The sequence below is a fragment of the Larimichthys crocea genome, chromosome I, assembly GCF_000972845.2.
Source record: "Larimichthys crocea isolate SSNF chromosome I, L_crocea_2.0, whole genome shotgun sequence".
Classification (NCBI taxonomy): domain Eukaryota; kingdom Metazoa; phylum Chordata; class Actinopteri; family Sciaenidae; genus Larimichthys; species Larimichthys crocea.
Genome location: NC_040011.1, coordinates 21816101 through 21834093, shown reverse-complemented (window position 1 = coordinate 21834093; position 17993 = coordinate 21816101). Strand labels below are relative to the sequence as shown.

Here is a 17993-nt window from a genome sequence, read left to right as displayed (position 1 = left end):
CTGTTTGGTGTCTTGCAAGAATATTTGATTATATCGAAACCCACAAACAGTCCACATCATTAGAATAATGACACAGTCAGCAGTAAATGGAGAAAGACTCAGTCAGTCCAGTTGTAGAACCAAATAAATTATTAAACAAAAAACTGAATCTCTTGTTACTGGTGACCAAAAAATGAAGATGTAGAACTGTTGTCATTTTCTGAGCCATGCTGACATTCAGCAGCATGTTCAACAGCACCCTCTCATCCCTCTCCATTGTTGTGTAGTGCTTTCAGACTTACTGCCCTCTCCATCGTCTGTGACACCCAGCACCAGGCGCAGCAGACACTGGGCGTGCTTCCTCTCCTTCAGCAGAACCTCGGCATACCCCGGCAGGCGCAGGAAAAGACCAAAAGCTGCCAGTGAGTGAGCAGGAATGGGTGACATGGTCTGCACTGAGGATGATGATGACGAGGACGACTGGGACTGCTGCTTGTTGATTGGCGGTGGCTCTGTAGCAATGGACTCTGGCGCCTCGTACACCAGCTCGCCTGACTGCTCGATGGTCACCCACTCAAACTGGTCGCTGTCCTTTGGCTTCTCCTGCGTGGCAGAGGGCACCACTGGGGCACTGACCTGTAAAATACAATCCGGAAGAATAGTGTGTAACAAGCAAAGCTGAGAGGAGTGAATGAGACAATGCTGACTGTGAATTTAGGAGAGCGGGAACTCTGCTGTGTCATGATGTGGCAAATTCAAGCCAGAGGAAGGAGACACTGCTGGCTTCTCTACAAAACCATTGACCAATAAGTAATAGAAACTGCAATGCAAAAAGAATGTTTAGCCCTACTGACTATCCATACATTTGGCTTTAGGTCTCACCTGCTGAATGACATCAGGGTAGAGCATGGGAAGCCTTTCTGCAATCAGAGCCAGGCCGCCCATGCCTGCAAAGACCTGCAGCGGTGACTGGATGGGGTTGGTCTCGAGCAGGGACTCGTCAGTGGTGGCGTCTAAACATTCTTCACTGGGAGTCATTGGTTCATCCTCAGGACAGCTGTTCAGCATGTCACAATGATCCACTGCAAGGAAAGCAAAGAGAGGACCTGTTGTATGTTCATGCACAGTCTGGCATCTGGGACACTGGATTTGTTTAAAAAATGAATAACAGGAGAATCCAATGAGTGGATGGAGAATTCAGGATCTGAACTGGGCCACCGCAGCAAGGACTGAGCCTTTGTACATGGGGCGGATGCTTTACCAACTGAGATATTTGCTTTAGTGAATGTTTATGTTGTGTTTGTGCGTCACTGAGAACAAGGAGTGTGATTTCAGTGAAGTAGGGCTTCACTGACTCATCGACTATAGAAATACAGTGATTTGTGTTGCAGTAAAGAAAAAAACACCATAGGATGATTAACAGACTTAACTCTGTCAGGAGCAGTCACATAAAATTCATTTCAGAAATGTTTCTTCATCCACTCCATGTTCTGCACTGCTGCTCATATTTTAATATTACACCATGTGTTAATAACTTTGTTATGCAGCCATCAGTACAATGATTCAGTTATTTTTCTAGTTTAAAGTCAAGTTCTTACTACTACATCTACTACTACTACTACTACTACTACTACTACTACTACTACTATAAAGATTCTCCAGCTGGGGAAGATTGCTGAAATTCAGAGATTAAGTTGAATTAGATCGAAAACATTTTTAAATATTGATGGCAAAAGTTTTTGATAATTTGGGTATATCAAAATGTATGTTTAAAATCAATGAATAAAAATGTTCATTCTAATAATTAAAAAAATAAAAATTACATACATAAAATTTAAAATACGCAATAAGTCGTTTGTGGTTTGTCTTACCCTCCTCCGATGTTTGACTTTGAGTGAAATAATTACAGTTTTAATTTATGAATATATTAGAATTATACCTTGATTTACTTCCTCCTCTCTGCTGAGGAAACATGGGCCTTCATGCATCATGTACAGAATAAAAAACACAGCAGACTGTGGATGTACTATGTGCTCATCAGAGAGGAGAAAATCAAACAGCGTGCCAGTGCCCTTGTTTACACTTTGAATATGGCACTGAAGACAAAGTCAGACGGTCAGAATGAAACAAAGGATGAAAGGAGAGCACACACTACCTCCATCAGTGCTAACCCATAACCATTTGATTGTGATGGCATGGCCATGCAGAAAGCTCTGGCTGATATTGATAGGTCATTGTCATATTCAGACATTTTCTCTTGGTGATGAATTTAAAACTCACTGGGAACTAGGGATGTAACGATACATCGTGCCACGATTAAAATCGGTACAAATGTGTGACGACTCGCATCGGTTGACAGAAAAAATGAATCGCGATTCTTGGCGAATGCGAGAGAAGTAGGATATGTTCCTTTTCGTCTTTTAAAAAAAAATTAGAAATAGGTTACGTTGTGGCTGCAACTTCCGCTGCCGCGTCTGCCTTTCTGTGTCACACACACACGCACGCACGCACGCACGCACGCACGCACGCACGCGCGCGCGCAGTAGTGGTAATCGGCGTCAGGTCTGACTGTACCTTAAATGATACCATAACACAGACTCTCCGGGAATTTACGATGTTGCCATTTGCAACTTCAACGCAACTTCAGTGAATCCCCGTGAATTCAGGGCGGTGTTGCAATTTTAACCAATCACCGCAACTTCTCCGCAACTTCCGCGCAGTCTGCCCGGGGGATTAAACTCGGGTCAGGGACGGCCGCACCGTGCGGGAGGATCCCTTCGTGGGACCTCTCCCCGGCGCTGGCTGGACCTCGCCGTTTCCCGGGGCCGTGGACTCTCATTAAAGAGTTAATGAGCTATCATCTTGTTGTTTTTTATTTTCAGTTAGCTCATACTTCAAGCTGAAAGGTAATGGTCAGATCAGCTGCTTGCTGGCAGCCCTAATAAGAACACAAACTGTTTGAGAGTTTCTGTAAAGAGAGATTTTTTTCCTACAAATAAAAAGATAATTTTATTTGGTCAGAATTTGTCTGTAGCTCATTTTAATTAAAAAAAAAAATCGTGAAAAAATCGTATTGTGAACAAAAAATCGTGACTCGAATCGAGTCGTGAGTTGAGTGTATCGTTACATCCCTACTGGGAACGTGAAGAAAACATTAAGGTGTCCAAAACTGGATCAGGAAATGCTCCTGTACTCAGGAGGGCCATGATGAGAGGGGGACTTGGCCACTTGCCTCAGTAACAATTAAACACTACCTCTGCCATAGGATATTGCTCTTTCAAATACAAAGTATGGAAGCCATGTTGTTCGATGTCAGAGGAGCATCTGCTTGGCTGATGGATGTCCACTGAAATATTGAGATATCTTACTCATGCTGATACTTTAGCTCAGTGTTTCTCAATCCTGGTCCTCGGGGGCCGCTGCCCTGCATGTTTTAGATGTTTCCTGCTCCACCACACCTGATTCACATGATCAGCTCGTCATCGAGCTCTGCAGTGGCCTGATAACGAGCCACTCATTTGAATCAGGTGTGGTGGAGCAGGAAACATCTAAAACATGCAGGGCAGCGGCCCCCGAGGACCAGGGTTGAGAAACACTGCTTTAGCTCATGAGCAACAACAGAGCCACTGTATATCTACAAAGGCTAATCTCTCTCTTCTTGTGAGATGCTTTAACCATAGCACGCTGCCACCAAAGCCCAACAAGAACAGCAACAAACAGCACTGCCTCTCCACCAAGACTCAAGACAACACTGGAATTCAGTCTGTGACATGCCCGACCGGCCAGTGGAGCAGAGCAGGGTCTCTGCAGGTTTCAACAAGTCAAATTTAAGACTTTTTTAGGACCTTAGTGAATACAATTTAAGACCCATTTCACATCCATACTGGCGAAAAAGTACAAAAGACATGAAGGAAAATCGGCTTCAACATGCAATAAACTGATTGCTTCGTTGAACTTGCACTTACCCATCTTATAAAAGTAATTCGGCTTTGCTGTGGGCTTTCGTTACATTTTCTTCCCTGCTATGCTCCACTGTAACACAATACTGTAACACACCGTGGCGAGCTCACAGCACACTAGCTGCTTGTGCTCGATAAATTCTGACCGGGCTGCACACGTACTTTAGTTCCGTTTTGTAGTTATGTTATAGCGTTCTGAAAAATCCAAACCATTTAAAACAAGACTGAAGTTTATGCATTTGTTTTAAATAAAAGTAACGATAATACATTTTTTAAGACATTTCAAAATGACATTTTATGAGGCATTTGAATTCAAGTTTTTAATTCAAATGATTGGATTTTAGACGTTTTAAGACTTTTTAAGACTCTGCGGATACCCTGCAGAGGCAGGCTGTGGTTGCTTATCTGACTGGACTGTCACCAGACTGCTCGTCAAGATGCTGCAGGTGAAAGGGGAGTGCTAGAGGTGGAGTCTGGTGTCTCCATCAGCAAATATTTATTATGTACCTCATCAGGCTATGCCTGATTTGATGAGAATATGCAGCTCTGTGTGTTTGTGCCTGAACATGTCAAGAAGTGGATGACGTTGGAGGCACAGCAAACACTAGTCCGGCTGGTGAGAGATCACTCTCATGGCCGCTTGTCTGTTGGAAGACTGTTTTTTAATTTTTTTATAGAATTGTTTTCTACCACTGTGTAGGCTAACTTCAGAACATACGACAAAACATAGATAACATTGGTGGGATAAAATCACAGACTTTCTGACAGGTACACACACAGAGTGTGTAAAGGATAAAAACACCTCCCTACTCACACCTGTGCACACTCACTGCATTAGGCCTCCACACGAACCCTGCTCCTGAAAGGTGTGCGGTCACTGCATTTGTTTGAAGCAAACCATAGTGATGCCACGTTCTTTAAAAAGTACTGGTATGTGTGGGCGCAGTAGAAACTGAAGTAAATGGAGTGTACATTTTCACCTGCTGAAAGCCTCTGCAGTGAATCTAAATGAAATGTCTCTGTTTAAGGGGTCACTGCCATTTCGCTTGTTTATCTGCAGTAAAAGGTTTTCAGAGAAGGTAAGAGTGTTTCTCAGGGAAAGGTAGTGTAGATACATGTAGAAGAATGATGTGAGTGCTTTTAGGCAGACAGCAGTCAGCAGTCTGAGAGGCAAAACAACTGGACAACAGCTTTAGAAAACTCAATCTAAAATCTCTGATGCAAAGTCCGGCTCAGGGGGAGACTCCAGGTCTCTATCTTTAAAATCTTAGACACAGAATGAGAAGAACAACAGAAAAGGAAATAGAAAGAGGTCATGATCAGTTGCTGGGCCTACTGGGAAACTAAAATGAGCCATCATTAATGTCATGATTCACAGCTGTACCTTCCTGCTGTTTCATTCTAAATGAGTTCCATGTAAAGGTCGACTGATAAACTTTAAAATGCTGCAGACAGACAATGTGAAAGAAAACAAAGCTGTTGGTGATACAGCACAAAAAAACGTCCTGCAAAGTCTGATGCCTATAATAGTGAATTACCCAACAATCCATCATAAGTCATCCACACGATGAGACTTCAGTTCTAAAATGGAAACTGTGGATCGTGCACAGGACATTACTGACAGCCAAAAGTGTGTGAGTAGTTCTGCAGATTCACCACTGCTGAGATCATCAAAGCAAGACATTGGTGTTAAAAATGAATGTGACCTGGTGATGACCTTTGAGCCTGCAGAAAAGATGGCTAAATATAACCAGCCCTGAAGTCACCACCTCTACGGTGCAGCAGTGTTTCCTCTGGCTAAAGGGGGGTCAGCAGTTTGATCCCAGCAACAACCTGTCCTGACTCAACATCCTTCAGCTGGATCATACACTTCAGCACAGCACACTGGTATAACAATCTGTTATATGTTTTTGTACATACTGTACATGAATGCTGCATTATCATCTAAAAGTTTCATCAATATTGTAAAAGACATCCATTCCCTGAGGGCTTTAAAGGTGAGTAAAAGAGCGACTGTGATTCAAGAGTATGTGCTCAAAACCACTCCACAAGCTTAAAGCAGCCCAAGAAAAAGCTCAGGTGATGCGAGTCCAGACCCACGTACCAAATCACTGAGGTAATAGTCACTGAACTGGATTTTTCTACCAACTCCTGAGAGAAATATCTGGCTATAGCTGCTAAATGCCTCAATATCCTAGTTATCATGTGTCTGTCTGCTGTTTGTTGCATATAGCCGTTTCACTGAAGTGCTCTGCCTGAAAAGGTAGCCAAGAGCAAAAGTGAACCACAACACTACACGACAATTTGTTCAAAGTCCCAATAAAGTTCACAGACATGAGGGGAGTCGGGCGATAATTCTTTATGGTTTCATTACTAAGTAGTCGTGCTCCGAGCATATTTTGGAAAACTGACAGTTTACCATCCTGAGTTAATAATAACAATACTTTTGCTGACTGGAATATTATTTTGACATACTGTACTGTACTGTAGAGCTGTGTGTTTCTGGTACCTTTCTCGGTGCGTAGCCTCTTGAAGGAGTCTGTCTTGGAAAGGCCGGGGTCTGAGATGACCTTGGAGCCAAGTTTGACAGTCAGGTTAATGGACTGGTAGCCCTGTGGCAGCTTTCGGTCATACAGCAGTGTTAGTAGCTGGGCCAGTGTCATCTCAGGTGGGAGGGGTTGACCTGGAGGGGGGGTCAGGGTAAATGTGAATATGTGAGCTGCTTAGTGTGAGTGTCAGTGTACTGCAGCCAGACTGAACTCCTGTGTGTGCAGTACCTGGAAGAAGCTTGTGATAGAGGTGGAAGACAGGCACACTGATGGTTTTGGCTGAAGGGTCCACACCAGGTGAAGCAGTCAACTTATCACTCATCACCCGACCCCTCCTTGAGGGAGGTCGGGGTGGGGTTGAAAGAGCCCGCTTGGACTGGGACTTTAAGCCTGATGGTAGAGAGAGACAGTATGAGACAAACCCTGGACATAGTCCATGTTATGCTGTCATGCTTCCTATTTCTGAGCTCACAGTCTTCACATTTCCCTTTTTAATATGTAAGGCAGTGGGATAAGACACAGTGGCCAGCAGAAGTCGACTAATTATCTGCCTTGCCACTGGATGAGAGGTGTGTATGGAACAGATCCAAATACCTGAGGCCACAACAACACTGTAGTTGTCCTGAAAGCCACTGTCTGCTTTCATCTTCTCCTTCTCCTCATGATTTTTCTTCTCCTTGTCCTCCTTCTGCTCATTGATCAGCTTGGCTGTAATGCTGGGTGTGTCTGTTTGGCACATAGAGAAAAGCATGAAATCCTGTGAGTAATATGTTCTTTTTCTCACATCATTTGATTCATTTATTTATTGGCAAGTTTAAAAAAAGAGGACACACACACACACACACACACACACACACAGCTGGATAATAGTCCAGCTCACAGCATCACTGCTGACCTTGATGGTCAAAGAACATCCAGAATGAAATTGCAGCTGTCATGCTTTAAAAACTCTTTAAAGAGTCTCTGATCATTCAGCCCTTAATGAGAGTGAAGGCTGCAAATAAACTACACAACATTCCAATCAAATCTGCCCTTCATGCCTTTACAAAGCAAGTTCAACTCAAAGCTGATCAAGTGGTTAGAAGCAGAAAAATAGTGACGCTAATGCAAAACTTTGTTGCCTGCAGATTGTTAACACAGCGATATGATAAGGCACAAAAGACACAAGCACTGCCACCATTGGCTGTTCACGCTGCTCAGAGCTCTAATCCAGTTCATGTTTTCTGTTCTGAAACATACCAGACACCCGGTCCAGGACTTCTGCCAGCGTAGTGGAGATAGGCAGATGGAGGGTGCGGTACTTGTGGCCTGCTCCATACATGGGATGCTGGATCATGTGACTGGTAGCATTGATGCGTCCTTTGTATAACTGAAAAGACAGAAAACAGAGTTTTTGTGTTAGCATGTTATAAAAATAAGCACTGTGATTCATCCTAACAAACTGCTCCTCTTCTGTCTTCTCCTTTTCTTCCCGCCTTTATTTCAGATTCAGCTTTTTTCATAAACTTGTGCAACACTGCCAGCAGCACCACGGCTCTCTGTAGCCTTCAGGGTAGAGGTACAGTGCTGGCAATGTTAGAGACAGCAGAACAAACACATAGTGACAGAGCAGACACACGTCACCACCAAAGACAGACACAAACTCTCTGAAGGACACTACAGGCAGCTGGATGGAGTGAATTAAACTCTGCATACTACAAACAATTCCAAGCGGTGTCTGACAAGCTAATGACAGGACAAGGAACACACACAGTCAGATGATCAGACACTGTGAATAGACTGGAATCCTTTGCAAGATCTTCCTATGTACCCAAGATGATCATGGATGGAATGTTCTGATGATGGCCACAACTGTAAACAAGATCCGATTTTTACTAATCGGAAGTGTCTACGACCATGCGAGCAGCTCAGTGAGGCTGTACTCAGGCACAGCGGTGCTTTGAACGGTTAAAATGCTGATGTTTAGCATGTAGAACTAACTTTCATGAAGATTCATTCGCCAAAAAGAGCTTTTCTGACAACCAGTCATTGAGCTGTGTAAAATACAGCGTGTCACTGAGGACACATTATACCAAGCATTTATCAGTCTGGGGAGATCACTGTGAGAGGAGAGGAGGCTTCTGCTTCATATTGCTGCGCTGTCCCTTTGTGGTCACAGTTAAAACTGTATGAATCATGTACACACCCACATATTTGGGTTTTTTGAGGTGGGGCTATATGAGCTCCACCTAGTCAGACAGCCCGATCCATTAGTGCAGAACTAACATATTCCTACGCCTAAGCACACAGATCTGACAGCAAGGTAAGCTGTCACTTAAGATACAGCTGGTTTGCACGGGTCAGCGAATTCTGACTCCCAGAACAAGAAAAATCACGACTGGTTTGTGACATGTCTGCTGTATTTGTTTCTACACTGAGGTTTGTGCTGACTCGGCTTTATGGCACACAACTATGAGTTCACACATACACAACAGATTCATTTTTGCCAGAGACAGTGAAAAATGATGATGATGGACCTGCTTTATGATGGGGATCTGCTCTTAAGCGTAACGGATTCTTCCTTGGCCCATGCTATACTCCATGTATAGCACTCTATGTGTTTCTACCATGAGTTAGAAGGCTATGTAGTTTCATGGACTTTTCATTTCTCTCCCCATCAGGAAATAAAAGGGAAAAGATATTCAATAAGAGAGAAACTGACTCACCGGACAGGGAGACTGTAGGAAGACTGTGACCTTCTCATCCTCCAGCATGAGTTGCAGGAAAAGCCTTCGAATGAAGCCCGAGATGTTTCCAGAGATGGGCACGTTGCCTCTCTGAGGTGCAGACTGGAAGAGCTCACAGAGGACCTGCAACCATAAAATACACTCTTCAAATTAATACACAGAAAGAGTCTGTCCACCACCACTGACACATCTTTAGGAAATTATCTTGTTATCTCATATTTTCTGATGATCAATAGTATCATTAAATATAGTGAGTCTATCACTTTGCTATGTTAAAAAAATAGTTTGTTTCACATCAGAACTTCCAAAACTTAAGCTTTAGTCTTTTTCAGAGAGCCGACCTGAGCCATGAGCCGCTGGTTGTTTGGGTGGCAGGAGATACACTGCAGAAAGAAGGCCACAGTGGCATTCTCCAGAGCCGTCCTTTGCTGGGTGGTGAGTCCTCCTGCCTGTCCGGAAGATGCCAGGGAGAAGCGTGACCCCACAGGCTGAGGCTGGGATGGAGGGGGACCTGCCGTGGATCCAGAGCCCAGTGACTGACAGCCTGTGCTTGCACCCGCACTAGCACTGGCACTGGAATGGCATAGCAGGAACAGCAGTGCTGTCCACAGTGGATTGACCTCGGGTCCTCCTAACCAGTCTTTCATAGCGTGACTGTTGCCTACTTCAGTCAGGAAGTGGAGCACCGGAGCAGCCAGATCTGCAGCCAGAGGTGGCCGGCTGTGTGATGAGAAGGATGAGTGGTAGTGGTGATGGTGGTGTCTTCTCTCAGCCTGGGCAGCAGGCAGAGGCAGGTCAGCACTGGCCAGCAGGCCAACACAGAACTGGGCCAGGCTTCGAACCAGCAGTGAGGGTAAGCCTGAGTCCAGCAGCTGCTCTATGGCTCCTGGAGACTGGGAGGCAGCTGCTAGCGTGGTCAGTTGGGACTCTGACAGGTTTATGGGGGGTCTCGCATGTTTGGAGTCATCGGTAAGTCCTGCAGCGCTGGTGTTGGCGTCATGCTGCTTTTTACCGTCATCAGTCATGGCGTGGCGGTGGTGCTGAGCTTGAGAGTGACTGGCACTTGGCTCCGAGACGATCCCCATCCAGGACATGAGCAGGGAGAAGTAGCTGGGGTGGATGTGACACATGGAGCACAGCAGGCTGTCCACGGCTTTCTTCAGGACGATGTTGCACGGTAACGACATGGACCAGTTGTACAGCAGCCTGGAGGGAAGGAGAATCAATAATCACTGATGAATCTATGTTGGTCCAGCTCGAAGGGCTGCAAGACTCCATCTTCATGGGCAGTCAGAAGGGTAAATGATAACATAACAATAACGAACATGTGCACTCATAACTGAACAAGTAATGTTTATTTTAAAGAAACTATTTGCCTGCTTGGAGACCAGGAATGAGAGCAATTCGACATGCAAGCATGTTTTTAACAATATGGAAAAACTCTGACTGACTCGAAAAGCTCTCTGTTGAGCAGTGCAGGCAGGTCGTAGTCAACGGGCAACTCATAGCTGTGCCACAGGATAGCTGCCACACAGTGGAGGTGGGACGGCGAAGGCATAAGGAGGCCATATTCCCTCGATGAAGCAGAGGAGGAGCATGCGCCAGCGTATCCCACAGGACCACTCATCTTGTGGGCCGCCACCCGGGAAGAGTCATGGACCCACTGGAGAAGAGCCTGGATCCTGCAGGGTTACCATTTGATAAGTAACTCATCATATGATTGAGAAAACACAGCATCATCTCATCGCTTCCTCTGGATCAGGTACGTCATAGTGGAAATAATATGCAATAAACATATAACAGTAAAAGATAACAAGGACAGTGGAAGGACACTTTTTACTCTCTGCTCGTCAGCCTGTCTGGAAAATCACCTTGACACAAAACTGATTCTCACTGGTTGTAATTCTTGTAGGGTAGAATTAGGCTGTTCATGTACCTGTCTTTGGTCCCAGAGTCTTGTGTGGTGCCCAGCTGGTACAGAATGTCGATAGTGGAGTCTGAGGAGAGGCCGTTTAGTCTCCCAAACAGCAGAGGACTGTTTAAATCTACAAAGACAGAAGCAGAGACTAAAATGAGGCCAATAGTTAACAAGTTGATCCAGATGATTTTCAAATCCCTCTGAACTACCTCCTGCTACCTGACCCATTACATCACATATATCTGAAAGAAGTTCTCAGTTTTAGGCCTTAGAGAACTTGTTTATTTGGGTGACTTTTTTGATGCTTTCCGGTCCCTGTATCTGCTGCCCACATTAACACTCAGCAGTGATGCATATTTGACTTACTGGCAGGGTCAGTGCCAGAGGCGGCACAGTTCCTGAGGAGAATGTCAATGAGTTTGAGTCCGATGCGGGTGGACTGCAAGCCGATCTTGACCAGCACAGCTTCGATGTTGGGTGAGTGCATGCCACAGTAAGGTGACATGAGCAGCGCCGCGCAGGTCTGCAGCAAATTGGCAGTGGGTGCTGCTGCACTGGCCATCATGGCCTCCAAGTCACTGACATGGGTTAGGCAATGGTGGAGAAGACGCAGCCATCCGATGCTGTACAGGGAGAAGGAAAACAACACCCAACATTTACAACAACACCCACATCAAATACAAATAGACACGCTCTCAATCCAGGATTAGTTTTAGTACCTGGTTTTAGAGACCTGGTCCTCAGATGGCAGGAAGGGGTTGTTGACGGTTGCGGAGGAGGTGTTACCAAATGCAGTCAGCCCCAAGAGTTTGATCTGAGACAGACCCAGGGTGCTGGCATCACGAGGCCGGTGCAACCTCAAGCAAACAGCTGAAGCAACCTCCGCCTTCACCAGTTGGATCTTTATGTATGTCAGACCACTGGTGATGACCGGTGTGGAGAGTGGCAACATGTTCACCCCGTCAGCACTGATCTCCACCGAGACAGAGGATGGACAGGCTGGAGGAGGAGGAAGGGAACACAGTGAAGCACAGCTGAGTTTTCATCCAAGTAGGGAAAGATTTGGTTGGTAGTGATGAAATCACACATACATTTCAAATTATTTTGAATTTACTGATTAAACTAATTCACTGACTTTAATTCACGTGGTTAAATTGGGTTATACTCACTGGCTAGAGAGGCAAGGTGTGGCTGGATGTGGAGCTCTTTGAGCAGCACAGCAGCAGGGAGATGGATGGTGAGATCACACCAGGCCTCCTCTGGCAGAAAGATGTAGGACCAGGCTGCTGAGCGTGCCCGGCGGTGGGGCGGTGTGGCTTGGAGAAGGACTTCTGCTGGCTGTGCTGTGGGGCTGCTGGATGTGATGGTGCCTATGAAAGGAAAAACAGATGATTTCAAATCAACTGATGTCAGGTTTAAAGTTTTATCACTATAAAAATACAACAGAGTGGAAAATAACCTCACCTAAAGGAGCGAAGTTGTGGAGTCCCTCTGCATTGTCTGGCTCAGACGTCATCACTCTGGCTTTCAGGTTGCCGTCTGCTCCCTTTCCAGGACCTGAATCTAAGAACTTCATGATGGTGGAAACCATGCTGCGTGCTGTGTTCACAATGGCCCGGGTGCTGGTCACCATGTTGTTACAGATCAATTGCACACCACCTGGTAAAACACAAGAAAGTCACGATATTTGTATCTGTTCATGTCTGTGGCATTTTACAAGGAGGGAAGTGACAGGCCAGATCGAGCAGGTGTGTAGGCAGAGAGTCCATTTACCAATCTGATGCACCACAAACTGACATCCTACAATCTGCCACACAGCATGACATGCAATAAACAAAAACATCATCACTGTTGAAGTGCTGTATAGACCCACCCATGTCATGGAAGGCCTTGAGTGCCTCACTGGTGTCCAACACTCTCAGAATGAACCACAGAAGAGGCTCAGACAGCTGGCAGGTGGAAAGAGATCCCTTCCAATGTAAAATAAATAGTAGATTCAGGTCAGTTTTGGCATTGTACAACGTTTAATCACACATATTTTAATAACCACAGTCTGATGCTTACCTGTCTGCCCATGTAACCACAGGCCATGTATGTAAGGATGGGTTGTAACATGACCTGGACTGAGGTGGCTCTCTTGCTGAGGGTGGTGAGGATGGTGAACAGGCCATCCCCCACAGAAATGGCATCCAGACCGCCGTGGAAGTTCTCATGTTTGGTCAGGTGGAGGCCGCTGGCTCCTGAGAAACAGAGAGAGGTGTCAGCTCAGCAGATTTATCCTGCCCATGTTTAAACTCACCAACAAGTGAAAGTGTATTCACCCACAAAGGAACAACTCTTCCTCTTACAGACATTTTGTCCAATGCACATACTGCTACATATCATATATCATATCATATCATATCATATGAGACTATTTCAGCACCCAGACATCAAAGAATGTTACAACTCATGTCAGATATTTGGTTTGGGTTCTAAACACAGCAGCAGAAACACATTAATTAGAAAGTGTGATCCAAAGATGGTCTCACCTATTATCATGGCCATGGCACTGCTGTTGCACTGGCCCAGTGCAGACAAGATCTGGCTCATAATTTGCTGATTGGCTAGCACCAGGTCGGCCACACCTGCAGGGGGACCCTGACTGGACCCACCAGCCACACTTTCTTTGCTGCCACAGACCTTCTCCTCGTCCGACACGCTGCTATCAGCTGCTCCGCTGCTGACCGGGGGCAGCCGTCCACTGAACTCTCTGTCCCCGGACAGAGGCAGCTGCACCAGCACGTTGACCAGCTTGAGGAGGTCAAACATCAGCTGGTCACGTGTTGTCTCTCCACAGACAGCCTTTGCATCCCCCGGCCGGATAATATTGGCAAACAGGCCACCAAAACAGGCCCGTGCTCCCACAGAGCTGTCTGAGCCACTGCGGGAAACTAGTTTGTCAGAGCAGGTGATGTAGTGGTGAACCAAGAATGTGATGGACTCGATGACAGAGGAGATGGTGGCGACAGACACCACCTCAAAGTTTTGCTCTAGAGTAAACTCCAGCAGCTTCACCTGGGCGTCCAGCGGACCCTGGCCTGATTGGAATGGACCCCTAAAGGATTAGAGTGAACTATTAGTTCCCTGAAATTTCTCATTTTGTGATTGTCAAAATGAGTGATTATGCCATCACATGCAAACATTATTGAAAACATGTCCTGACATACCTCTCAGTGGACAGAATGTGCATCAGTTTGAGCAGGAACTCGCTGAACATTTGTGGACAGGTGGAGGACAGGTGAACCTGCAGGCGGGTCAAAAACTCATGCATGGCCTGGGTGGCAGTGGGTCCCACCTGAGAGCTGTGTTGGCTTGTCCCATTGGTGCTGCTGCCGGACAGGAAGCGCACCAGGACATGAACCAGGGTGGGATCAGACACCATCTGCTGCGCTGTGCTTTCCTGAGAGCTCATCCCGTTGCTGGAGGCTTCAAGTTCAAACACAGGTTTGATATAAATGAATGAACATCAGACAATCAATACCTGAACCATTACTGATGGCAAAACATACTATACAAAAATGGAAATCAAAAAAGACTGGGGCAAAATCAGTTTCATGAAAACATGACAGATATTTTGAATTTCAAAACATTCCTTTATATTTGTCTGATCGAGGTCTCTGTCTGGGACTGTTCACAGGTGTTGATGACAGAGTCAAACAGAAAGAGTAGAGTGGCACTGACCGCAGACTGGCATGTTGGTCATCAGAGTGAGAGAGTGCAGCACCAGACACCATGTTCTCAGGGAGGTGTTGGGGTACCACGCCAGCACTGTTAGGAAACTGCTGATGGATGCTGGACACAGACACACAGTATGCAAATCAATATAATAAAAATAAACTAGCCATCGTACAGGAACCTAACACTCTACTAGAGGCATTGAGAAGAAGACAGTGAGTCCTGACCTTGGTTGAGTGGGATGGTAGGCACTCGGCTGGCATTGAAAAGGAAGATGTCTGACCCACTCTCTTCACTGCCACCAGAACACGTGTTGAGACTGAGTGTTAACCACAGCTGCAGCAAGGACTCCAGCTGAGAGAGAAGAGGAGCTTTTTTAATCACTTTGATACGTTCTACTTCAAATGGCACCAAGTATGGTTCACAAGCTGTCCAGGTACATAGAAGTTCAGTCTCAAAAATATAGTTTGACAAACCAACATCAATGTTCTGCCTCTGTGCGACTATATTGCAATGTTTTTGTATTCCTTTATTAGGTTCTTCGTTGGTTCAGAATACACCCTTCTACCAAGTTTCATGAAAGTTCAAATTTCACAGACTATACACTGGAAACATTCCAAAAAATCCAAAAAACGTGCAAATGTGCAAGTGGAATTTCAAACAGGTAACATAAACAGAGCTTCTGGACTCTATAAAATATAATAAAGTGACATTAATGGAGCAGAGAATTCAGGATGATTGTTGGAGAAGCTGACAGCAAAGCAGGATGAAAAGACATTTCTGAGAGTGTATTTATTTTGTTTTCATCACTAAATCTGCACCTCGTAGCAGGTTCTACTGGATCTCCTGGAAGAATTAAAAATGTGTAGATGCGCACAGGTTTACATGTGTACAATGCAGTGCTGACCTGTACGTGGTGGACCTGCAGCATGGAGAAGAGCTTGTTAAAGCAAGCACTCAGCATGGGGATGGATGAGGGCTGGACCATCAGGCTGCTTCCTGGAGGAGATCCTCCTCCATGCAGAGCCCTCAGCAGGGAGTCATCTGTCCCGTTGGAGGCCTGGCTCACTGAAAGCCAGACAACAAGACTTACAGCATGATATATGCAGACTGCTAATACAAACTCGAACAGCAGCTGAGACAAGGAAAAGAATACTTTGTCTCCAGTTTACTTTCTTTGGTGTCGTGTGGTTACCTGAGGATGAGCTTGAAGTGAGGGCCTGTAGAATGGAGTCGGCCTGTAGAGTTGCCATCATTTTGAGCATCAGTTCAGCCTGCTGCTCCAGGCCCACTTCAAGCCGAGCATCCAGTGCTGTGAAACAGATGAGGCAAAGGTTAGGTGGGAAGATGTCAAAATGTTTATTCAAAGAGGTGAAGACAAGCTCTGAAACCAAGCCTCGACTCACCCTGTGACACAGACACCGATAGACCCTGTGACCCCGGCTTTTCAGCAGCAACTGGAGGTTTGGAGACTGGGATACCAACCCCGCCAATGTAGGGGTTGTACCCGTATGTGCCATAGTCAGCACCCCAGTAGTCATACCAGGTGCTGCTTATAGGCTGAGAACAGATAAGAGCAGGAGGGGATGAGAAACACGAGGACAGAAGTGTTAAGCTCTGCACAGTAACATGTAAACAGGTCACAACATAGAGTGTAAGCAGGAGAAAAACTGCATTTAAAAAGTGATTTGTAATTTTAAGGTGAGTGAGTTTCAAGAATCTGTGGAAGATGCACTGAAGGCAGCTTTCAGGGAAAAAATAGATTATTCAAATAGAAAAGCTTCATCTCTGTATCACTAATTATACTGAAAATACTGTTAAATCACAACACATTCTCACATTGTCTTGTAAAATGACATGTTGATATGATATCAACAATGACTTAACTGCAGTCATTCCATTAATGCACAAGCCAGTTCTAAGTAATGACTGTGTAAATACAGATAATAGAAGAGTGTCATAATCAACTTACCTTAAACACTTTGGCAGCGAGTGGATCTTTTTCCAAATCAATATCTAAAGGATCAATATCAACATCCATCAGGTCTTGTAGCAAGTCAAAGTCTATGTCTTTATCTTTTTCCAAAGATGACAGAGGTGGAGCACCTTTGGATAATGAAAACAGCTTTAATATTGCCAAGCAAGCACACTAGGAAAACAAACAAGCAAGAGAAACGCTTTCTTTAGCACGTCACTGGGCAATTTTAATGCTAATTTTAAAGCTATCAGCTCCTCTATTCTGTACTACAGGGAGAGTCCAGACAAGAGACAGTGATGACCAACATTTGTGTGTGAACACACTTAGAGTCTAACTAATTCTATGTGTCCAATAGAATGTTAGCTTTAGAGTTCAATAATGTGAAAGCCATTATTTAATGGGTCTGAGTCTACATGTCTGAACCCCCACTGCAAATATTCAATAACAATACACAGAAACCATACTGTGCAAAAACAGTCAACATGCAGATATGTAAAGGAAGAGGAGAATATTTTACCACACAAAGGCTAACAAACAGAACATAGTGATACAAAGTCTGAGGTGTTGTGGGAAGTGTGGAGAATGGACGGGGCTACCCACGCACTTTGAAATACTGAGGAGGTCCCAGTAGTACCTGCGATGATATCAGGCACCAGGGCCTCATCAATGCTCTCTACCAGGGGGATGGGTGCCGCCTGGGGCAGAGAGTCGTCCGAATCAGCTCCTGCTGAGGAGGACGATGCCCCTGCCTCCTCACCCACCGCCACCTCATCCATGACGTCTAAAGAGCCCGGAGACAGCAGCTCACCTGGAGGACAACAACGTCTACACTTTACACACACCCAGAATAGTTCACAACCCATTGTGGAGTTTAAGCAGAAAAGACAACAAAAACTGTTCCCTTTGATTTGAGACACACCTGCCAGGATGTCCTGTAGCATACATGTGAGGGAATACTGTGCCCACGCACCCCCCCAGGAGATGTCCCCCCGGTTGAAGTCAGTCCCCACAAGCAGCAGCAGCAGACGCTCCAGCTGATGCTCCGACACCACCTCACACAGGTGGATTGTGGGTCTTGTGGCGTTGGCTATCCTTGCAAGGACCTGAGGGGAATTTATATTTATATTTATATTTATTCAAAGACGCCAGAATTACACATGTCCATAC

The 17993-nt window shown here is 45.4% G+C and overlaps 1 protein-coding gene across 7 annotated transcripts in view; it reads right to left on the bottom strand.

Moving 5' to 3' along the window:
• Positions 1-17993, bottom strand: part of birc6 (baculoviral IAP repeat containing 6) — an 84225-nt gene that overhangs the window by 35507 nt on the left and 30725 nt on the right. For 2 of the 7 annotated variants that reach the window (XM_027279496.1, XM_027279499.1), the window contains exons 36-61: positions 17746-17929; positions 17431-17634; positions 16821-16954; positions 16255-16408; positions 16044-16160; positions 15756-15916; positions 15076-15202; positions 14855-14965; positions 14341-14599; positions 13663-14228; positions 13196-13371; positions 13005-13101; positions 12596-12790; positions 12301-12501; positions 11851-12130; positions 11498-11754; positions 11150-11258; positions 10665-10895; positions 9555-10419; positions 9193-9336; positions 7727-7856; positions 7082-7213; positions 6716-6877; positions 6448-6621; positions 862-1085; positions 282-615 (exon numbers count right to left, since the gene is read on the bottom strand). In XM_027279496.1, the coding sequence (XP_027135297.1) occupies positions 282-615; positions 862-1085; positions 6448-6621; positions 6716-6877; positions 7082-7213; positions 7727-7856; positions 9193-9336; positions 9555-10419; positions 10665-10895; positions 11150-11258; positions 11498-11754; positions 11851-12130; positions 12301-12501; positions 12596-12790; positions 13005-13101; positions 13196-13371; positions 13663-14228; positions 14341-14599; positions 14855-14965; positions 15076-15202; positions 15756-15916; positions 16044-16160; positions 16255-16408; positions 16821-16954; positions 17431-17634; positions 17746-17929 (5728 nt within the window). The remainder of the gene's footprint in view (positions 1-281; positions 616-861; positions 1086-6447; positions 6622-6715; positions 6878-7081; positions 7214-7726; positions 7857-9192; positions 9337-9554; positions 10420-10664; positions 10896-11149; positions 11259-11497; positions 11755-11850; positions 12131-12300; positions 12502-12595; positions 12791-13004; positions 13102-13195; positions 13372-13662; positions 14229-14340; positions 14600-14854; positions 14966-15075; positions 15203-15755; positions 15917-16043; positions 16161-16254; positions 16409-16820; positions 16955-17430; positions 17635-17745; positions 17930-17993) is intronic. The other 5 variants (XM_027279511.1, XM_027279506.1, XM_027279515.1 and 2 more) reach the window with 5 other exon arrangements.